Genomic DNA, 17,321 nt, shown 5'->3' with positions numbered 1-17,321 from the left:
TCTTTATTTCACTAGATACATAAGTTCTGACGTGGCCTGCTGCAAGCTCAGAAGATAGCCTTGAGTTAAAAGAGGACTGTTCTGTTGTTTCTGTGGTTAAACTTAACATCTGTTGAATGTGAGAGCTGAATAAGAACCACTACTTGATGACTGTACACTCACATTTTGTTATGTATGTATTGTCTTGAGTCTAGGTATCTATATTGCCTAATACAGCACATTTACTGACTTTCTGCATATTTTTTTATTTTAACTACTGCACACTACAGATTAAGCTACCCGGCAGTCACACTTCCCTTTTTGTGTCATACAGAGAGGACTGAAACCACATTGTTCACTCTTTGCATTTAGTAAACTGCTTACAAATATGCTGAGTCGAGAGAGTCAAGAATAATATCACAACAGGCACAACTAATGTGTTTCAGATTTCAGTCAAGGATCATCTAAAAGTTAGTTGTTTTGAAGGGAATTCAATGGGTGTTTTTATACTCCTGCATAGATCCACGTCTACCTCTGTGTGTCACTGCACTTCAGTCAGTTTTGATTGATTCCTGCTATAATTTTGTCATTTCTTCTGTCTTGTTTCAGATCATGGAGATCAATGGTCAGAACTTTGAGAACATCTCCATCACCAAAGCTGTTGACATCCTTAGAAATAACACACACCTCTCTCTCACCGTCAAAACCAATATATTTGGTGAGTAAAGTCAGTGTATTCGTACCCACACACTAATGCACATAGATCACAATCTGCCTCAGTTCATACCAGTGCTAATCATTTGAAATGACGACCAATCCTCCTCCTCCTCCTCTTCTCTCTGTACCTCCATCTATCTAGTCTTCAAAGAGCTCCTTAGCAGGATCGTTCACGAGAAGAAGAACGGCGGCCCTCACATCCCCAAGATCCAGGAGAAAAAAGGCAATCGCTTCTCCATCCCCGACCTTCCTGGAGACATGGAGTTCCCCACAGACCACAAGAGCACCAGGAAAATGAAAGCCAACACTGTGTCAGGAGGACGAAACAAGATCAGGAAGATGCTGGAGAAGACTCGTTTCAGTATACTGCCTCCCAAACCATTCAGGTAAGAGGGTTTATGTTAACACTGTGTGTCTGTATGGTTGCAGGCAGTGCTTGAATGGGAATAAAATTGATTAAAAGTAATATTTCCATTTAAATACATTGTTTAAAATGTGTACATTCAAGCATATAGGCAGAAGGACAGAAGGAAAATCTATTTTGCTGATTAGACATGGCATTAAGTTCACCATATCAACCTAAAAGGTGATGATATATCATTGTTGTGTTCACAAATTCTGCTTTCTGCTGCCCTAAAGTGGGCAATAATTGCAGGTTTAAAAGATTAGTAACACAGGTTCAGGTGGATTTACCTTCTTTGAAAACCACTCAAACACTAGAACAAGTTGGCCGGCCCACAATCCTCTCTGACTGGATCTTTGTGGAGCAAGCTGTGACCATCTGCAGACAGAAAATATTGGAAGCGTGAGCAGAAATCTAAGCTTCTGGCTTTGCGACTGAACTGAACCAATTATTGCACACAGAAAGTGATAGAGAAGCACATTTCAGCCACCTCTCGCTGCTTGTATGAGCAAGAAATTGAGAGATTTCACACAACTTTAACTAAAATGCTTACCTATGTTTATTGGAAAGTGGCGGTACATAGAAATAAATAACAAGTCCATCTTATTTCAAGCTATGATTACAGGAACATTGCTCTGGAAATGTGGTGTTTACTTTTGCACTTTCTTACTTGTGGTCATTTGGGATACAATGCTCTTCTCTTCTGCTGCTGTAATGTTCCAGCCAAATCACGAAAATGTAAAAGGCATCATCATCATCATATAATCCATAACCAGCCATTGTACTTACAGCATCTGGAGCAATTGAGAGCAATTGTGCAGACGGAGGCTCACATTCAATATTCCCCCCGTAACGTCCTGATGCAGGCTTGATTTCATTTCATCATTTCATGCCTCTCCAGGCCTCATTAAACTCCATACTGTGTCAGTGTGTGAGGGAGAAGACGACGTTCTCGCCCTGTTAATTACAGAGCTAACACGCGCTGTAAACTCGCACACACACTCACACTCAAACACTGTCATGCGCATCCGCGTCCTCTCACTCGATCAGTTTCCAGCTCTGCTGTCATTATGTCCACAAAGCCACACAGTTTGCATGAAAACTGATTGTGCTCTGTCTCATAAGGCAACACGCTATCACGCGGCCATTGATCCGACTCGATGCACAGCTTCCAAATGTTCTCCTCTGTGTTCTATTTATCGACCAAACAAGGGCTTTCATTGCTTTTTTACTTTCCTAGTCGGCACTATTCAAACCACTCTTTGGTTCAAAGGAATTGCTGGCTGATTAAAGGGACTGGAGATGAGACGGGTGATTCGGGTCAACCGGGATTCATCAGTGCCTGTTGTAGGATGAAAATTTGACGGGAGGCAACATTGTAAAGTTGTCTACTGGGTGTATGTGTGTGTGTGTGTGCATGTATAAAAAAGGTACAGGCTGCTCTGAGGACAATGTAATTTAAGATACCATGCAGTTTTAAGTGCACTCACACACACACACTGGACTCACTGTCATTTTAAGGACACATTGGCTCTCACGAGGATGCAGCCTGTGGCCACCGTTGCTATGGTACAGTCTCTCTTTCACACATTGTAAACACTTCATAAAGTTAAATTAACCCAAATAAACTTGTTTAACAATCTGAAGTCCTATTCAGATGCTCTTGTATAGCTTGCATACATACGCAAACCCACCGTCACTGCCGCCGCGTCTTCTCTCTGCTCTTGGTTGACATTGAGCTCCACTTCAGACATGGATTTTATATGACAAGGACACACTGGCAATAAACAAGTCGTTTTTCTGCCAAATTAAGATGTCCATGCCTGTGTGTACACCTTTACACACACCCCATATTGACCAACCCAGTTGATTTACCTTCCGCAGATTGGAAAGCAATAGACAGAGGTTTTTAGCCTTTAGTCAGTTTGTCTCAGAAGTCGAGGTGATTTAGTGAGATGACGATAAAGTAGTAAACCCATGTCCCATGATGCCATTTTCATCCTCTCTACTTCTTTGTGATGCAGTTACATGTGCTAAATCACGATCACAAGTGTTTGTGCAGATACAACATTCACCCGAGGTGTCCACATTTTACTGCATGCTCACTGCTCACTGCTGCAAGAAGAACTGTTCATGAAATTATTACTCTGTTGCTCTTATAGACCTGAATGGGGAGTAGTTAGAAAGATCTTTGGATTTGCAGCTCTGTCCACATTCACAAAAAAAAAGGTTGTTGTTGTTAGAGCCCTTGGGGAGGACCATTGCCTATGAGACACTTGCACTGCAACAAGACTGTAGACTATAAGTCATTAAATATCTGGGGTGACATACCATCACATACTTCTGTATCTGATAAAAGTCTTCAGCTCAGAGTAGCTTTCAGTATCAGGCCATAACTTGACCAATTGGTCTACTATTTTAATTGTAACCAAAGACAACATTAAAATATTTCACTATAGTTCACTAAACATCATCTGCTCCCCAAGAATTTTGTCTTTCTGTAGGTACGAGTGATAAAACTTTATTTCTGTACTTTGTGTACAACTTTGTGTTGTCAAACTCACAGTTGATAATTCTGTTTTCTTTAAATCTTTTCTTGAAATATAATCCTTATGTGCTTCCTGTTTCTGACAGATCATCTCTCTCAAAGTATTTTTTGTGAGTGAGGTCAAATAGTCTAGTTGGATTCCCTCACAAATCCTGCAATTTCCTGCCATGTGCTGTGTATGAATCTACGCTGGCATTATGAAACTGCTCCTGACTTTATTTTGCTTATTTATTTGTGTGTCCAAACTTTGGCTATTGTATATTCTGTCAACCTATATGTGTGTTTGTGCTGTTTGAGAAATGAGAGGCCTTGTCGCTCTGCTGCACTTGTATTGCTGGATCACTTCAGCACAGCTCTGCTTCTGTTTTTTTTTTTTTGTTTGTTTGTTTGTTTGTTGGTTTTTCTTTTTCACGCTTTTCAATGTCGTCTCTCTTCCTGTTTGTCTTTGCTGCTTCAGGGGCCTGTTTGGGTAAGACTTCTTGTGTAACTCCCCATCCTCTAACCATTTGATCCAGTATCCATCTGCAGACCTGCACTCAGCGGGCAGCCACACCCACACACACACACACACACACACACACACACACACACACACTCACCAGCACCACTGACCTTCAGCAGCATTAATAGAGGACTGCATTTGTCGATTTCATGCTAATTCCTTTAACACATGAATCCCACTTTTCCGCAAAGTCAAGGTGTTCCCTCTCTTTGTTTTCACATTCAAACTCAACACTTCTTTCTGGAGTCAGTCGTAGATGTTCTGTTATTCAACCAAATGTACTGTATTCTGCAGGGATGTTGCAGAAAATATGAAGGAGTTGAGTAGTAGAGAGAAGTGTTACAGCCTACAGATGGTTTTGGTTTCTTGATGTTTAACAGTCAGCACACAAGTATTCTCAAGTAAATCAGAGACATACCCGTATGCCCAAAAACGTAGAAGCTGGAGAAGTTTGCTCAAATTTTGGGAACCAATAAATCTTTAAAACTGCATCACACTTATCTCAAACCGAAATACTGGACTGCTGTATTTGCTTGCCATCGTCAGGCATTATTATGTCCGTCTTCACCTGCATGGGTTAAAGTGTATATTAGATTATTAGAACTGACAGTGTCAGTTAAGTCTTATTTGAGCCCCATGCGACTCATTCAATTTCACCATTATCCTCTTTCTAAATCTCCTTTGTCATTGTCTCCTCCTTTATCCACCACCCTCCAAGTTTTCAGTTTTTTACTGTTTCACTGTTTTTCTCTATTTCTTTCCTTTTTTCCATCTGCCCATGTCTGTGTTTACTGTCCTTCCATCTTTTTCTTCCACCTTGTCAGTGCAGCACCTATCGACTGGTGACTGGAAGATTACAGAGGCTTTACCACAGCAGCACTCGGCTGTGTTAGTGGAAGTCCTGCATTACTGCACCGTGTTCAGTACACACTGTACAGACACAGAAGAGAGGGAAGCTACAATTAGTATGCAGGCAGGATGAGATGAACTCTCTGTCTCAGACACTCAATTACAGACAGTGATTCAAACTCACAAGGACAACATACAGTATTTAAATGTGTATTTAACATGTCAATTTCGTATTCATCATATTTTCTTTTATTCTCTTATTATGTTTGTTTCAGTCTGAAATGCTATAGATTTGCCTACTTTAAACTGATGAAGACAATTCTAGATACTGCTAAAGGTCTTGAAAATGTCAGATTGACAGGGTATCTGCAGGTCTAGAAATGTCTTATAGAGCATTAAATTCAGTTTCTTCAACAAAAAAGGCCTTAGAAGGTGTTAACCTTACCTAGCCTAGTAATGTCAGTTATAAAATGTTTCTTTATCCGAAGCACTGTCCTGTGCTCATCGTCTCATCATGGGCAAGTGTCAGTTTTAGCAAAAACTTAAATGAACTAATCATTTTTAATTGGTTAATCCATCCATCCATTTTATGCCACTTATCTGGATTCCGGTCACATTAATTTTGTTAAAAATTAAATTCGAAAATATTGTTAAATACTGCTGGGAAGTACTGAAATAATGATAAATAATTCCAGGACATACCGGCCCTTCTGGTTTTTCCCTCATACTTTCATTCTTTGGCCGGTACGATTGTGAAACTTGTATTATTAAATTTCATTCTGTGCGGTATTAGAAAGGTCTTAAATTTAATTTAGTGAACCGTGCAGAAAGCTGCCACAACTGTTTAAGAAAGTCTTATCCAACCTTCAGGAAACCACATTTATCATTTGAGGCAGAGCTATTCAGAATCACAATACCCAACCTTTCTGTCTATGGGTTTGTCTCAAAAGAGTTGCCATTTCCATCACATGTATGCCGATCCGGGCAGTCTAATGAGGCCGTTAATGTAAAGGTTGATGTTTGCATATCCCTGAGTGTGGCCGAGGAGTCAGGTAGAAAGGCGCCTGTCTCTCAAGTCCACACACAAGAGAACAGAGGGCTAAATGCTAACATCAACAGATGTATTCAAAAGCTAAAAACAGGGACACAAAGCACAAATGTGCAAATAAAAACACATGCAAAGTCTCGGGAAAACATCTGAATGAGCTAAAATCCTCATTACTTATCATTTCTTTTCATATGTGCTCTGCTGTTTGCTTGTTTGTGTCTCAGTTAGCTCGTGTCTCTTTGTCTCGTGTGTGTGTGTGTGTGTGTTAGTGTGTTTGGTGAACTTGTGTGTCTCTATCCGTGAATGCTCCTTATCAGTTCCTGCCATTCATGAAACCGTCTCATGGATGAGTTTCAGCTGTGTCACTGCTGCATATTAAAAGACAAATATAGTGATTTTGTGTTGTCATTCTGCAAGAGTAGACATTTTGATTAAATCAGATATTTTTTTCCCACTGTGTTATGAGTTGATGTGATTTTTATATGCTCTCAAGATGAAGTGAAAAGCACTCTAATACGTGTGCTTGAAACTCATAAAACAAAGGGAAAAAACATTCAGGCAGTTTTTTGAAAAATGTCTACTGCTGCAAAACAAAAGCCTCAAATTCATTCAGTTTGTCTTTGATGGAGAAAATTCAATTTTCCTGTTTGTCTCTCTCATTATTTTTTTTTAAACCATCCTTCCTTTCCCCCACTCCGACCTTCACCCCCCTTTTCTTTCTTGTCCCTCGTCTCCACACCGTCCCTGTTTTCCTCTCTAGTGATGGAGGCATGGGTCAGTCTCAGGACGACAGCATTGTGGGTACCAAGCAGTGTCGTCACAGCGTGGCCATCATGCCCATCCCCGGCAACCTGTCATCCAGCAGCCCCGACCTGCTGCAGCCAGCCACCAGTGTCCTAGACTTCTCCAACCCTGCAGGTAAAAAAAACGTGCTGAAATTTTTGTTTTTTTGTGCTTGTTGAGGTTTCAACCATTATTGACAAGAATGTGACCAAACCTTTTCCAATATTATGTTCCATAATACACCGATTGGCCCATGGATGGAGCTACATTGAATGTTCATTCCAGTTCATCATGACTTTGGTCTTACTGTCTTGTTGTAGATTGGGCCATCATTCCTATCAGTGACGACAAATAAAATGTAAATAAAATAAAATGTCACTGCCAATTACGCTTCACAAATAGACAGCAAAATGTTGTTTTTTGGGGCTAAAAATGCCAAAAAGCAATGGACATGTTGTAATAGATTGGAATTTATTACTTTATTACTAATTGTCCCACCAGTCTTGGGGGATAGCATGTTAACTCTTGCCCTTTTTCTCTCTTCGCGTCTTTCTTCCTAAATGCATTTGACGGTTCGTTAATTACATTTTTTGAATATATACATCTTGAGAAAACAACAGTGAAACTCCATAAAAGTCAAACATGAAACCAAGGATCAAACCAAATCAATTCAAGCAAACGCATTTCTTGTCACAAAGTACTTCACATAAGATAAAACCTTAATTCCTAAAAGCATCCGAAACATCCGTCTCTTTTATTCGTATTTGTGTACGAACCAAGTGCAAGTACTTTGAGTTTAAGGGAAGCAAAACTTTCATTCCACTCATCTACAGTTGTTCATGACCCTCATGGCCTTACTTCAGGTCTCATTCAAACAATTCAGTGCTACTTTCTTGAAGCTCTTCGTCTCACTTGACTTGAGACGCCAGCCTCATTGAACAGTGAAAGAGCCACTTGTGGAGTGAGTGACTCCAACGCTCAGAGACGCTGCACTGACAACCTATCACCCTTGAACATAATCGCATAAAGCAGCCATATGAGATGTGCAGTGTTGTGTGCATTTGGTCGTCTCGAACACAAACTCTCCGTCTCTCCTCTTTTATCGTTTTCTCTCCTTCAAATACAGGCAATTTCCTCAAAAACGCTTATGCTCACTTGTGCTGACAAAGGAACACACTTTCCCTCTCTTAAAGCAGGTAACAGGAGGTTTCTAGCATAGATGTACACACAAATTCTCACACACTCACAGCCTGGGGTCTCTCTTTTTGAAGTGCCACAGAGCTGCTGCAGAATTGTGTCCGTCTGACAAGAATGAACCTCCTGGACTATAAGACTTATTTATTCCTTTCCTGTCAGACGGGTTTCTGCTCCCATAATTATTTAAACCAACATGGAGCGCTCGCCGTGTGTGATTTGTGTGTGCACCTGTGTCTTTGTGTGTTAGCGAGAATGAAATATTGAGAGAGGGGAGAACAAGAAAGAGAGTGAATATGGTCCTGATTTATTCCACCAGCCATTTGTCAATGAGCTACACACACTCAGACAGACACACATGCACACACACATACGTGGTTGTGTTATACAAGAGCACAAACACACACACACACCAACTGGGCCTCATTAATCATCCACCATTAGATCAAGTTTCCTTTAGTCCTCTGGCCCCCCATTAGATTTAATACTAGAGCAGCCCGCTCAAACAAAACCCTGTTCCAGATGCTCTGCAGGGCTTGTAATACCTCCAAAATCCTACCTGTAATTACATTTGCATAGGGATCAGAAGCTGATGCATCAATATCCACTCTTTCCACTCTCCATACTGGGCAATATGAGCAACATGGCTGCCGATGTTATGCTGTCTCACTAACTTGTTGTTTTTGATTGGTCTACCTTCTTTTTTGTGGTTTTAGACCATAAACTTTGGAAGAACTTTTGATTTTATAATATATTATATCACGTTGTTTGTTTTTAACTTCTTGTTGTTTATCTTGGTCAGGACACCCTCGGAAAAGAGATTTCTAATCTCAGTGGGGCTTTAGTAATGTAAAGTATTACTGATCTAGTCTCACTTTATTAGATAGTATTAGTAAAAGTGAGTAATTTGAATGTTACTTCTTTTTCAAACAATTTAAAGCATAGGTTATAAAGTGCTTAATGGTAACAATGAAAGCATGTATGTACATACCAAATAAAGATAAAGTAATAAAAAAAAGTAAAGAAAATAATGTTAGAATAAATATATAAATCAAAGACAAACAAGCGTATGTGTGGCTCTGAGAGAAGTCGTACTCCTCAGTTTCTTCTTCTGTCTCCTCTCTGTCTTCTCTTGTCCTTTTCTCTCTCTCTCCTCTTGCGTCTCTCTCGCTGTGATTTTAAACAGATGTTTTAGTGTCGACATGATGAGTCATACTCAGTCCCTCTGGCTTCACATGAACACATTAAGGCTACAGTAGAAACTCCACTGGTCTTCCCTCCTTTTTTCTCTCTTTCATGTCATGATGTTTCCAACCACTGTGTCTCTCTGTACTCCCCCCACACTCTCTCTCTCTCTCTCTCTCTCTCTCTCTCTCTCTCTCTCTCTCTCTCTCTCTCTCTCTCATACTCATACATGTTTTCTCTTTCTCTTTTCTGCTTGCCAAGCCCTGGGACTGTACTGTAAGTATACCTACCTTCAATGCCACTGTTTGATTGTGCTTCAGTAAATATTGCTCCCAAATGTCCCCACCATCCTGACTTTTTTCTTCTTTAATCCATTAACTTATTTTCCGCACTCCATCTTTGCATCTCTGCATCCATGAACTGCATCCTTCAGGCTCTGGGGTTTGGGCCTTGTGTTGTATTTATACTTCTTCCACTTGTCATTTATCACAGTAAGGACATTTTGGTCAGTTGTCATTTTTCAAGGGGTTACCTTTGGGTCAAAGTAATCATGTTTAGCATTTTCACAAAACAGTGGTGATTCAAACTACATCTAATTCATAAAAGACGATTATTTCATGTGTTCATCAACAGTGAAATTGGTTTGTAAGGAATACATTGAGAAATGCTGGACAGTGACCATGAGACAATGATTTGTCGTGCACAGCACACATATCTGCTCTGTAAAGGGAGAAATGTATATTTTTTTGGTTTCATGATGGCGCCCCCTATATTTGCATGAATTCATCGTAATACCATTAGTTCCCCGTCTACATAGATGGAGAGCTTCTTTCCATACAGCCAATAAAATTGCATCATTTAAAACCATATATACATAAAGCAGTAACGTCAACGTTTTATCATAGGCAGACCAGATAGCTACAGACTTTGAACAACGACCCACATTAGCTTTCTTGCTAAAGTCTCCTTCTTATCTAACATGAACACATTTCTTGTCCTACACCTTAGTTTGTTGAACGAGCCACCAAACAACCACACACCAAGGAGAAGTTCACTGCTAACGTCAGTTTCAGGCTAGATGCTCAGCTCCAGCACTTTAAACAGCATGTAAATGTACCTGCAGATGCCACTTTGACCCTTGTAGGTGCCGGTGTGGTCCTTACTCAGTATCACTGCTAGCCCATGGCTTATAAGCATCAGTGCAAGTTTGTTTACTTTGTCTCGTTCCCGTGCCAATGGTGCTAGAGCTAAGCCCGCAGGCTGCTGTCAATCAAACACAGCCGCCGACACACCACTTCAGCCGCTGAGACAAAAAGGAGCATCAAGGAATATGGCAGCCAATGCGACCATATGGCTTTATCGTGTGTCTTTGACAAAAACTTTTATGAGTAGTGTCAAGCTCAGAGACAGAGACAACTTGTTAGTAGGAGACATTCGTTGTCTCCTCAGTGGGATTGAATAGAAACATAAAATAACACCAGCTTTATCCTTTAAGCTTAGGAGGATGTTCAGGAATTAAACATCCTCCTAACAAGTACATTAAGAGACATTTTTTTAATTTGTGTTTATTTATTATACCCCTGGTGTTTAACCTCAGCTACTCTACTCCACTCTCCTCTGAGCAACTCAGGCCTTCACGCCCAGCCCTTTTCTACTCTGTAAGCTTTCACATGGCTTTCACATGGGATTTATGTCTTCCGACTGTATGATGGAGTGACTGGGAAAAGCTTTGGCAAACAGTAGAAAGGAGGAGGAGGGCGAGGAGGAGGAGGAGGAGGAGGTGGAGGAGGAGGAGGAGACTGAGGCTTGTGGGAAGCGTGTAGCCTCTCTTAGTGCTGTGTTTGCAAAAAAAAACATGTTTTTCTCCTGTGTAGAAATCCTCTTTGGCTTCAGTCCATGAATAAATTCTCTGGTGATGATGAAAATGAATGATACCTTATTAAAGATGATAATTGATTGGATGTTTGGCTAGATGGGCAGCGATTGTCCTCCTGTGTGCAGGTCAGGTCGCAACTCGTCCAGTGGATTAAATATGATTAAGCGCCCCCCCCCTTGGATATGTTAGCCAGCTATTTAGCCGAGAGCTTCCCTCACTCTAATCACAAATCACAGCTAATGAGACACAAAGCATTTAGCTTCCACTCAGCCCACATTCACCACCCCGCTGCACATAAACAGATAGGAGCTCTGCAACTGCAGCAATGCAGAAAACATGGAGGGAGCCACACACTGACGCACTCCTCCGATGCAATCTTTGTATTTGATTCTAAGAATCCATGTTTCTGCACATACCGCCTTCTTCAGGATAAAAGTCAGTACTCATTTGACCGTCATGTTAAGTGCATATGTCATGTGATTAAAATCAATAAGCTCATTCATAGTCATGAATTCAAGTCATTCATAGCCAACATCAATAAGTCCACATTCCAGGAACCACTAGATGCAATATAAAAAAAAGTAAAATTCACACATTATACAAAGCAGAAACACATCTGGATACTTGCATTCATATCAAGAAATTAAAGAATAGAAAAACATTTGGGTGCATATATATTTATAAACAGAAAAAAGAAGACATGAATACGTTCCTGTCAAAATAGTATGTGCAGAAAAGTAACAGAAAGCAATAGCAACATGTGTATACATGGACATCCTCACTTCTTTCATTCATACATCACAGATATTGAAAATACAATGAATCCCGTACACACACAGTGACACACACCAACAGGCTCTTTAAACAAGCAGAGGTGATTGATTATCAGCATTCACTCTAACGTTATTGTTATTGGCTTTACCTTCAGCAGTTTGTTTCTGCTTATTGTGCTGCTCTTGCCGCCGCTGTTGCTGTAATGATGATGATAATAAAGCTGCCACAGCTATTGTCCTCTTAACACACACACACACACAATCACCTAAAGATCCCTACAATCACAGACAGATCAAAGATGTGTGTGCTAATAAAGGTGAAAGTAATGACTTTGTGTCTGAGCATGCTTAACCCTTTTCTGATTGGTAAACAGAAGAAAGCAGCAGTGTGTGAGTGTGAGTGTGTGTGTGTGCGTGCGTTTGCATGAACATGCACTCGAACAAGCTCATCAGTCAAACTAGACCTCTTTTTTTTTTCTAGATGATCTCTTTGTGATCTCCCTCCATTTTCAGTTTACGTGATCGAGCTCTCTGGCTGCCGGTGGCTAATGGGCCGTACCCTCTTCCTTACTCAAACACTTTAATGCAGTATTTCACTCAGGGAGAACATTTCCATTATTTAACACCCATCGCACAGAGTGAGTCGCGTGCAGCTGCTCCAGCATCAGCTGCCCCAGGAAACTGTAGCTTTTATTTCGGCTTCTTACTGTTGAATATTGTCTTAAATCAATTAAACAATAATACATTATATCATCTAACATGGACAAACAGAGTCGTTGTGGGAGAGGATGCAGTTTTATTGTTTGTTTTTAATTATTCAATTTTGCATTCATAACTTCTAAATGGTACATTACATAATGTGGCTCAGTAAATGATTTCAGTTTAAATGATTCATTGAATGAAGAGAGCGTGTTTTGATTAATTTATTTTCTGATGTACGTCTTCAGGTCTTTCATAATCTTAAATGACACTGAGTTCATAGCTTTTATTTTACTTAATAATGTTATGACAGGAATAGATTTTAACTTCTCATTCAAATATAATTATGAGATGGCACCAAAAAAACTAAATGTATGGCCAGGTCACATATCCAAAAGAAAGTGAGAGATGATGTGTGGATATCCAGGTTGACTGTGCCTCACCCCTCATGCATGTTTAGTGTGAGATTCCTGCTGCCTCTTCCATTATTACACAGCTCATAGCACACTATTGTTCCCTTTCCCCTTAAAGGTGCATGTGTCCTTGTTTCTTTATCTTGCTCAAGCTTAATGTGAGGCTAAAAAGGCTGTAGTGTACGTGTTTAATGCGAAAGATGAGTAACCTGTGATGGCATTGATCATGTAATGTGTGAGTCATTCACAATATTCGTTTTTTGAAGTACAACAAGTACAGTCTGTGTGTTTTTATGTATATGTATGTGTTGTCCTGTCTGTGACCTTTTAGAAGCCTGTAAAATAACATAAAAAGTGCAAATAATGTTATTAAACTAAATGTAAGCATATAGAGATGGTCGAAGACAAATATCCTTACAGTGTGGCATCATCATGCAAGTCCATTAGAAAATTGGCTTTGCAGAAAGACTGACTGAATATCTGTAACAGGCTGGAAAGAAGATGAAACAGTGAAGTGTCAGGATTTGGCAGAACAATAGGATAATTTAGCTACGTCATTCACAAATGTAAATAGTTGGTTGAGTTGAATTTCCTCTTTAAATTTGGGTCACTGTAACACCAGAAACCGTTGTGTCTTTGACCCTTTGCCCATTTGGTTTCACACCAAAGACGCTTTGGCAGGAGAGACGTCGGCTCAGCAGATCTGTTCAGATTAGAGGACATAAGTCTTCAGTCACCTGAAACCCTCAATAATGTAATGAAAATAAAATATAGAAACCATAATCTTATAGCATTCCTGCCATTACTGGCACAGCCCACATTTTATAATGATCACATTATTGGTACGTCACTCAGACAAAGATAAATGCCAAAAATGTACTCTAAAAGCACTCTATTATTGTCGTAGACTTCATTACATTTAGTTTTATTGCATTATTGGCATTTGCTACAGTATTAGCCTCCACATACTGCTACCATCAACTCATCCAGCCCTAATTAGTCACTGACAGCTCTCCCCTTTTCTTTCTCTTCCACTCTCAGACATCCCAGACCAGGTGATTCGAGTGTTCAAGGCCGACCAGCAGAGCTGCTACATCATCATCAGCAAGGACACTACGGCCAAGGATGTGGTCGCCCACACCGTCAATGAGTTCGGCCTCATCGCAGCACCTGAGACCTACTCCCTGTGCGAGGTATCAGTTAGTCCGGAGGGAGTCATAAAACAGCGCCGCCTGCCCGACCAGCTCTCCAAACTGGCTGATCGGATTCAGCTCAATGGCAGGTAAGAAACACAAGAATTAGACTGGTGCCAAACATAATATTTTGGAAAATTTAATACAAATGGTTGTGAATAGGGTGCCCTGTTGCTCACTTGGTAGAGCAGGCATCCCATGTACAAAGGTTGTGAATCAGACTGTATTTTAAGGTGCACACGCCTTAACTTTAGATAGTGGTTATCAGCTGCTTTTTCCCTAAAGTGAGCCCAAATGTGGTGGACATTACAGTGTTTCTGTCTCTGAAACTTAAAGCACACAAGGCAACATACAAGAATACTCTAATAAACCAGGAAGCAACAATATTTGATGGCCAGGGAGGCACATTGGTCATGGAAAAAGGCATGGACACGCTGTGTTGAAGGCTTGAATGACTAAACCAAAGCGATGACGTGCAGTGCTTGGACTCTGAGACATGGGAGATTTTCCATCCTTTTCCTTTTCAAATTATTTCTGGGTTGGTTCAACTTACACAAGGCAACACAGTGGTCTGTATTTTGTACAACTACTGTGAGCTTTATTCTGTAAATAGATTCCCATCCCTGTACTGCACAAGAATTTAATCCAATATCTTCCCCAAATAACTACTAGCACAACAGCTCCAGACTTAATACTATAAAGTACCACAGTTTGAATGTATTGTATATGCTGTATATATTGATTAAATTCTCCTCGAGCGGTGGTTCTCAAGCCTGTTCCTGTTCTGTGAAGTAGTGAATTCACTTAGCATTTCTGAGGTGTAAATCAGTTCCTGAGTAAATGGTTCGAATGAAAACCAGCAGGGCTCCAGGTGCTGAGGAACAGGATTCAGGACCACTGGCCTAGTTCAGTGCAATGATAAATCAAGCGGTGTTACCCCATAAAAGGGCTGGGAAACATTTTTAGTTGCTACTCTGAGCAGAACACAAGCTGCAGTTTGTCCTATTAATAAACAAAAAAACAAGAGTGCACAAGAGTGGATTTCTTATCTGTTTCATTTGTTTCAGACAATTTTCACTTTGATGTGGACACAACTCAGAAGTTTCCACATCACTTAGATAGGCACTTAGCCTTTTGTGTGATGATGTGTGTTGTTTCTTCTGACAGAAACACCATTGCCAGTATATATATTTTAGATGTCTCTCTGTCTGTGGCACATCATTTGATGAAGGTTACTAGGATATGAAGGATAATTGGACTATAGCCGTAAAGTCTGCTTTAAAACGGCTTCTCCGTCAGTTTTTACACAGTTTTCTCCCTCTCTCCTGGTCTCCTGTGGTCCCTCATCAGTCCCCTCCCAACTAGGTTAGCATGAATATTTCATCCTCTGTCAGGGGCGGAGGCCTCAGCAGACAGCAGGGGCACGTCTGGAATTATTCATACAGACACTCCCATGCACACACACACACACACACACACACACACATACAGGCATGTACAAAGATATAGATACAGACGGTCTAGCATTTATACACATATAGACATGCATACACTGTGTTTACCCAACCATACACATTTGTTTTCAAGGATTCTATGTGCATGCATGTATACGCACAAGTTTTTACCAAGAAACATGTATGGACAGAAAAACACACATTCACAGACACCCTCACTCACCTAGGAGCCACTCATGGTAACACCCTCCCTGTGTTTTTGATGGATGGCTGAACTGCAGGATATTGGTATGAAAAAGGTCGGTTTAACTGTAGAGGTCTGAACCAGCAACATCTGTAGGTAGCTCCTCTTTCTAATACTTAGGTAGTTATTTATAACAAAATAAAACATTTGCCATTACAGATTGTTTATCTTGTTGACATTATTGACATATTGACAATCCAGCTGTCATGTTTGGCAGTATTTTCTTTACATATATACATAAACATGGTGCCGCGTCAGCAGCATGTACATCTAGTATGTATTCAGCACAGTTTGCCATAGTTGTATTTATCAGGAGCAGCAGGCAAATATATCTCTGCAGCTGATGACTGACAGGAAGTCTAACCAGACCAAGCCAATAGCAAGCCTTGTTCACACTGCCAAAATACATATAGATGCAGCTAGGAGACTCACAAATATGTAGAGGATGGTATGTGTTTATTTGTTATTTTTGGTTTCTTGATTCTTCAGTTTATCAATTTAATTTTAATTTGACTGAGAAAATTGGACCATTTAAGGTTTGGTTAAAGGTCTCCTATCCTCTTGTCTCCTCTCCTCTCATCTCCTCTTCTGTCCTTTGTCTTGTCTCCTTTGCTCTTGTCTCCTCTCATCGTATTGTCTCCCCTTCTCTCACCTCCTCTCATCTCAGTTCTTGGCAACTTACACTTATTCGGTGTGTGTACAGGTTCTTAGAAAGTCCTAAAATGTGTCAAACCTAAATCTGTAAACACATCCTTCAATAAAGTCTTTAGGTCTCCCTAGAGCTCTCAAAATAGTTGACACTTGTGAAACGTGTCTTGTGCTTTATCCTGAATGTAAATTCAGCTTGATCTCCTCACCTCACATCCTCACATCTACTCCAGTTGCTCTTCTGGCAGAGTAACAGAGGGCGATTTAGAGTCACATCCATGCCAACACTTGGCCCCTGAGGGCTGTAGGTCTACGGAGTGCTAAGGTGTTGTATTCTTAGATGACCACTTTACAGCTCCATTAGAGTGGATGTTGGGGGCTATGGGGGTTTTTTGATTTATAATCATAGAAGCACATAACGAGGTAAGAGAGATGGCCTGCTGCTGGAACCTCTCCCAGAAAACTGTTGGAGATCAAATCTAAAGAGGAATGGCACTTTTTATCCCTCTCACTCATGCACCAGTCATCTTTCTTACCTCTGTCTCCACCCTTCTTTACCCCAAGGTAAAAATATGACTGTAATCTATCTCTACCAGAGAGTATCAAACTAATCTTGAGTTGGAGACAGAAAATGTGCGTCCATAAGATGAAATGTGAATGAGAGGAACATTAAAGAGATTTATCCGTTTTGGTTTTTTTACACGCGCACAAGTTACAGCTGGCTGAAAAACTGGATCCCATCCACCCACCTGTCTGCCTCTGCAGCCTGTATTCCAGTAAAGCAGCTGAGGATACTGCAGATGTACCTGCTGT

The 17,321-nt window shown here is 40.5% G+C and overlaps 1 protein-coding gene across 1 annotated transcript in view; it reads left to right on the top strand.

Moving 5' to 3' along the window:
• The window catches only part of rapgef6 (Rap guanine nucleotide exchange factor (GEF) 6), an 84,005-nt gene that overhangs the window by 50,047 nt on the left and 16,637 nt on the right, over positions 1 to 17,321 (top strand). The window contains exons 11-16 of the mRNA XM_070916716.1: positions 589 to 697; positions 839 to 1,082; positions 4,105 to 4,116; positions 6,807 to 6,964; positions 9,470 to 9,484; positions 14,011 to 14,251. Of these exons, the coding sequence (XP_070772817.1) occupies positions 589 to 697; positions 839 to 1,082; positions 4,105 to 4,116; positions 6,807 to 6,964; positions 9,470 to 9,484; positions 14,011 to 14,251 (779 nt within the window). The remainder of the gene's footprint in view (positions 1 to 588; positions 698 to 838; positions 1,083 to 4,104; positions 4,117 to 6,806; positions 6,965 to 9,469; positions 9,485 to 14,010; positions 14,252 to 17,321) is intronic.

Source organism: Enoplosus armatus, chromosome 13 (assembly GCF_043641665.1).
Source record: "Enoplosus armatus isolate fEnoArm2 chromosome 13, fEnoArm2.hap1, whole genome shotgun sequence".
Lineage (NCBI taxonomy): Eukaryota > Metazoa > Chordata > Actinopteri > Centrarchiformes > Enoplosidae > Enoplosus > Enoplosus armatus.
The sequence above is the reverse complement of the archived record's forward strand: the minus strand, read 5'-3'. Positions and strand labels throughout refer to the sequence as shown.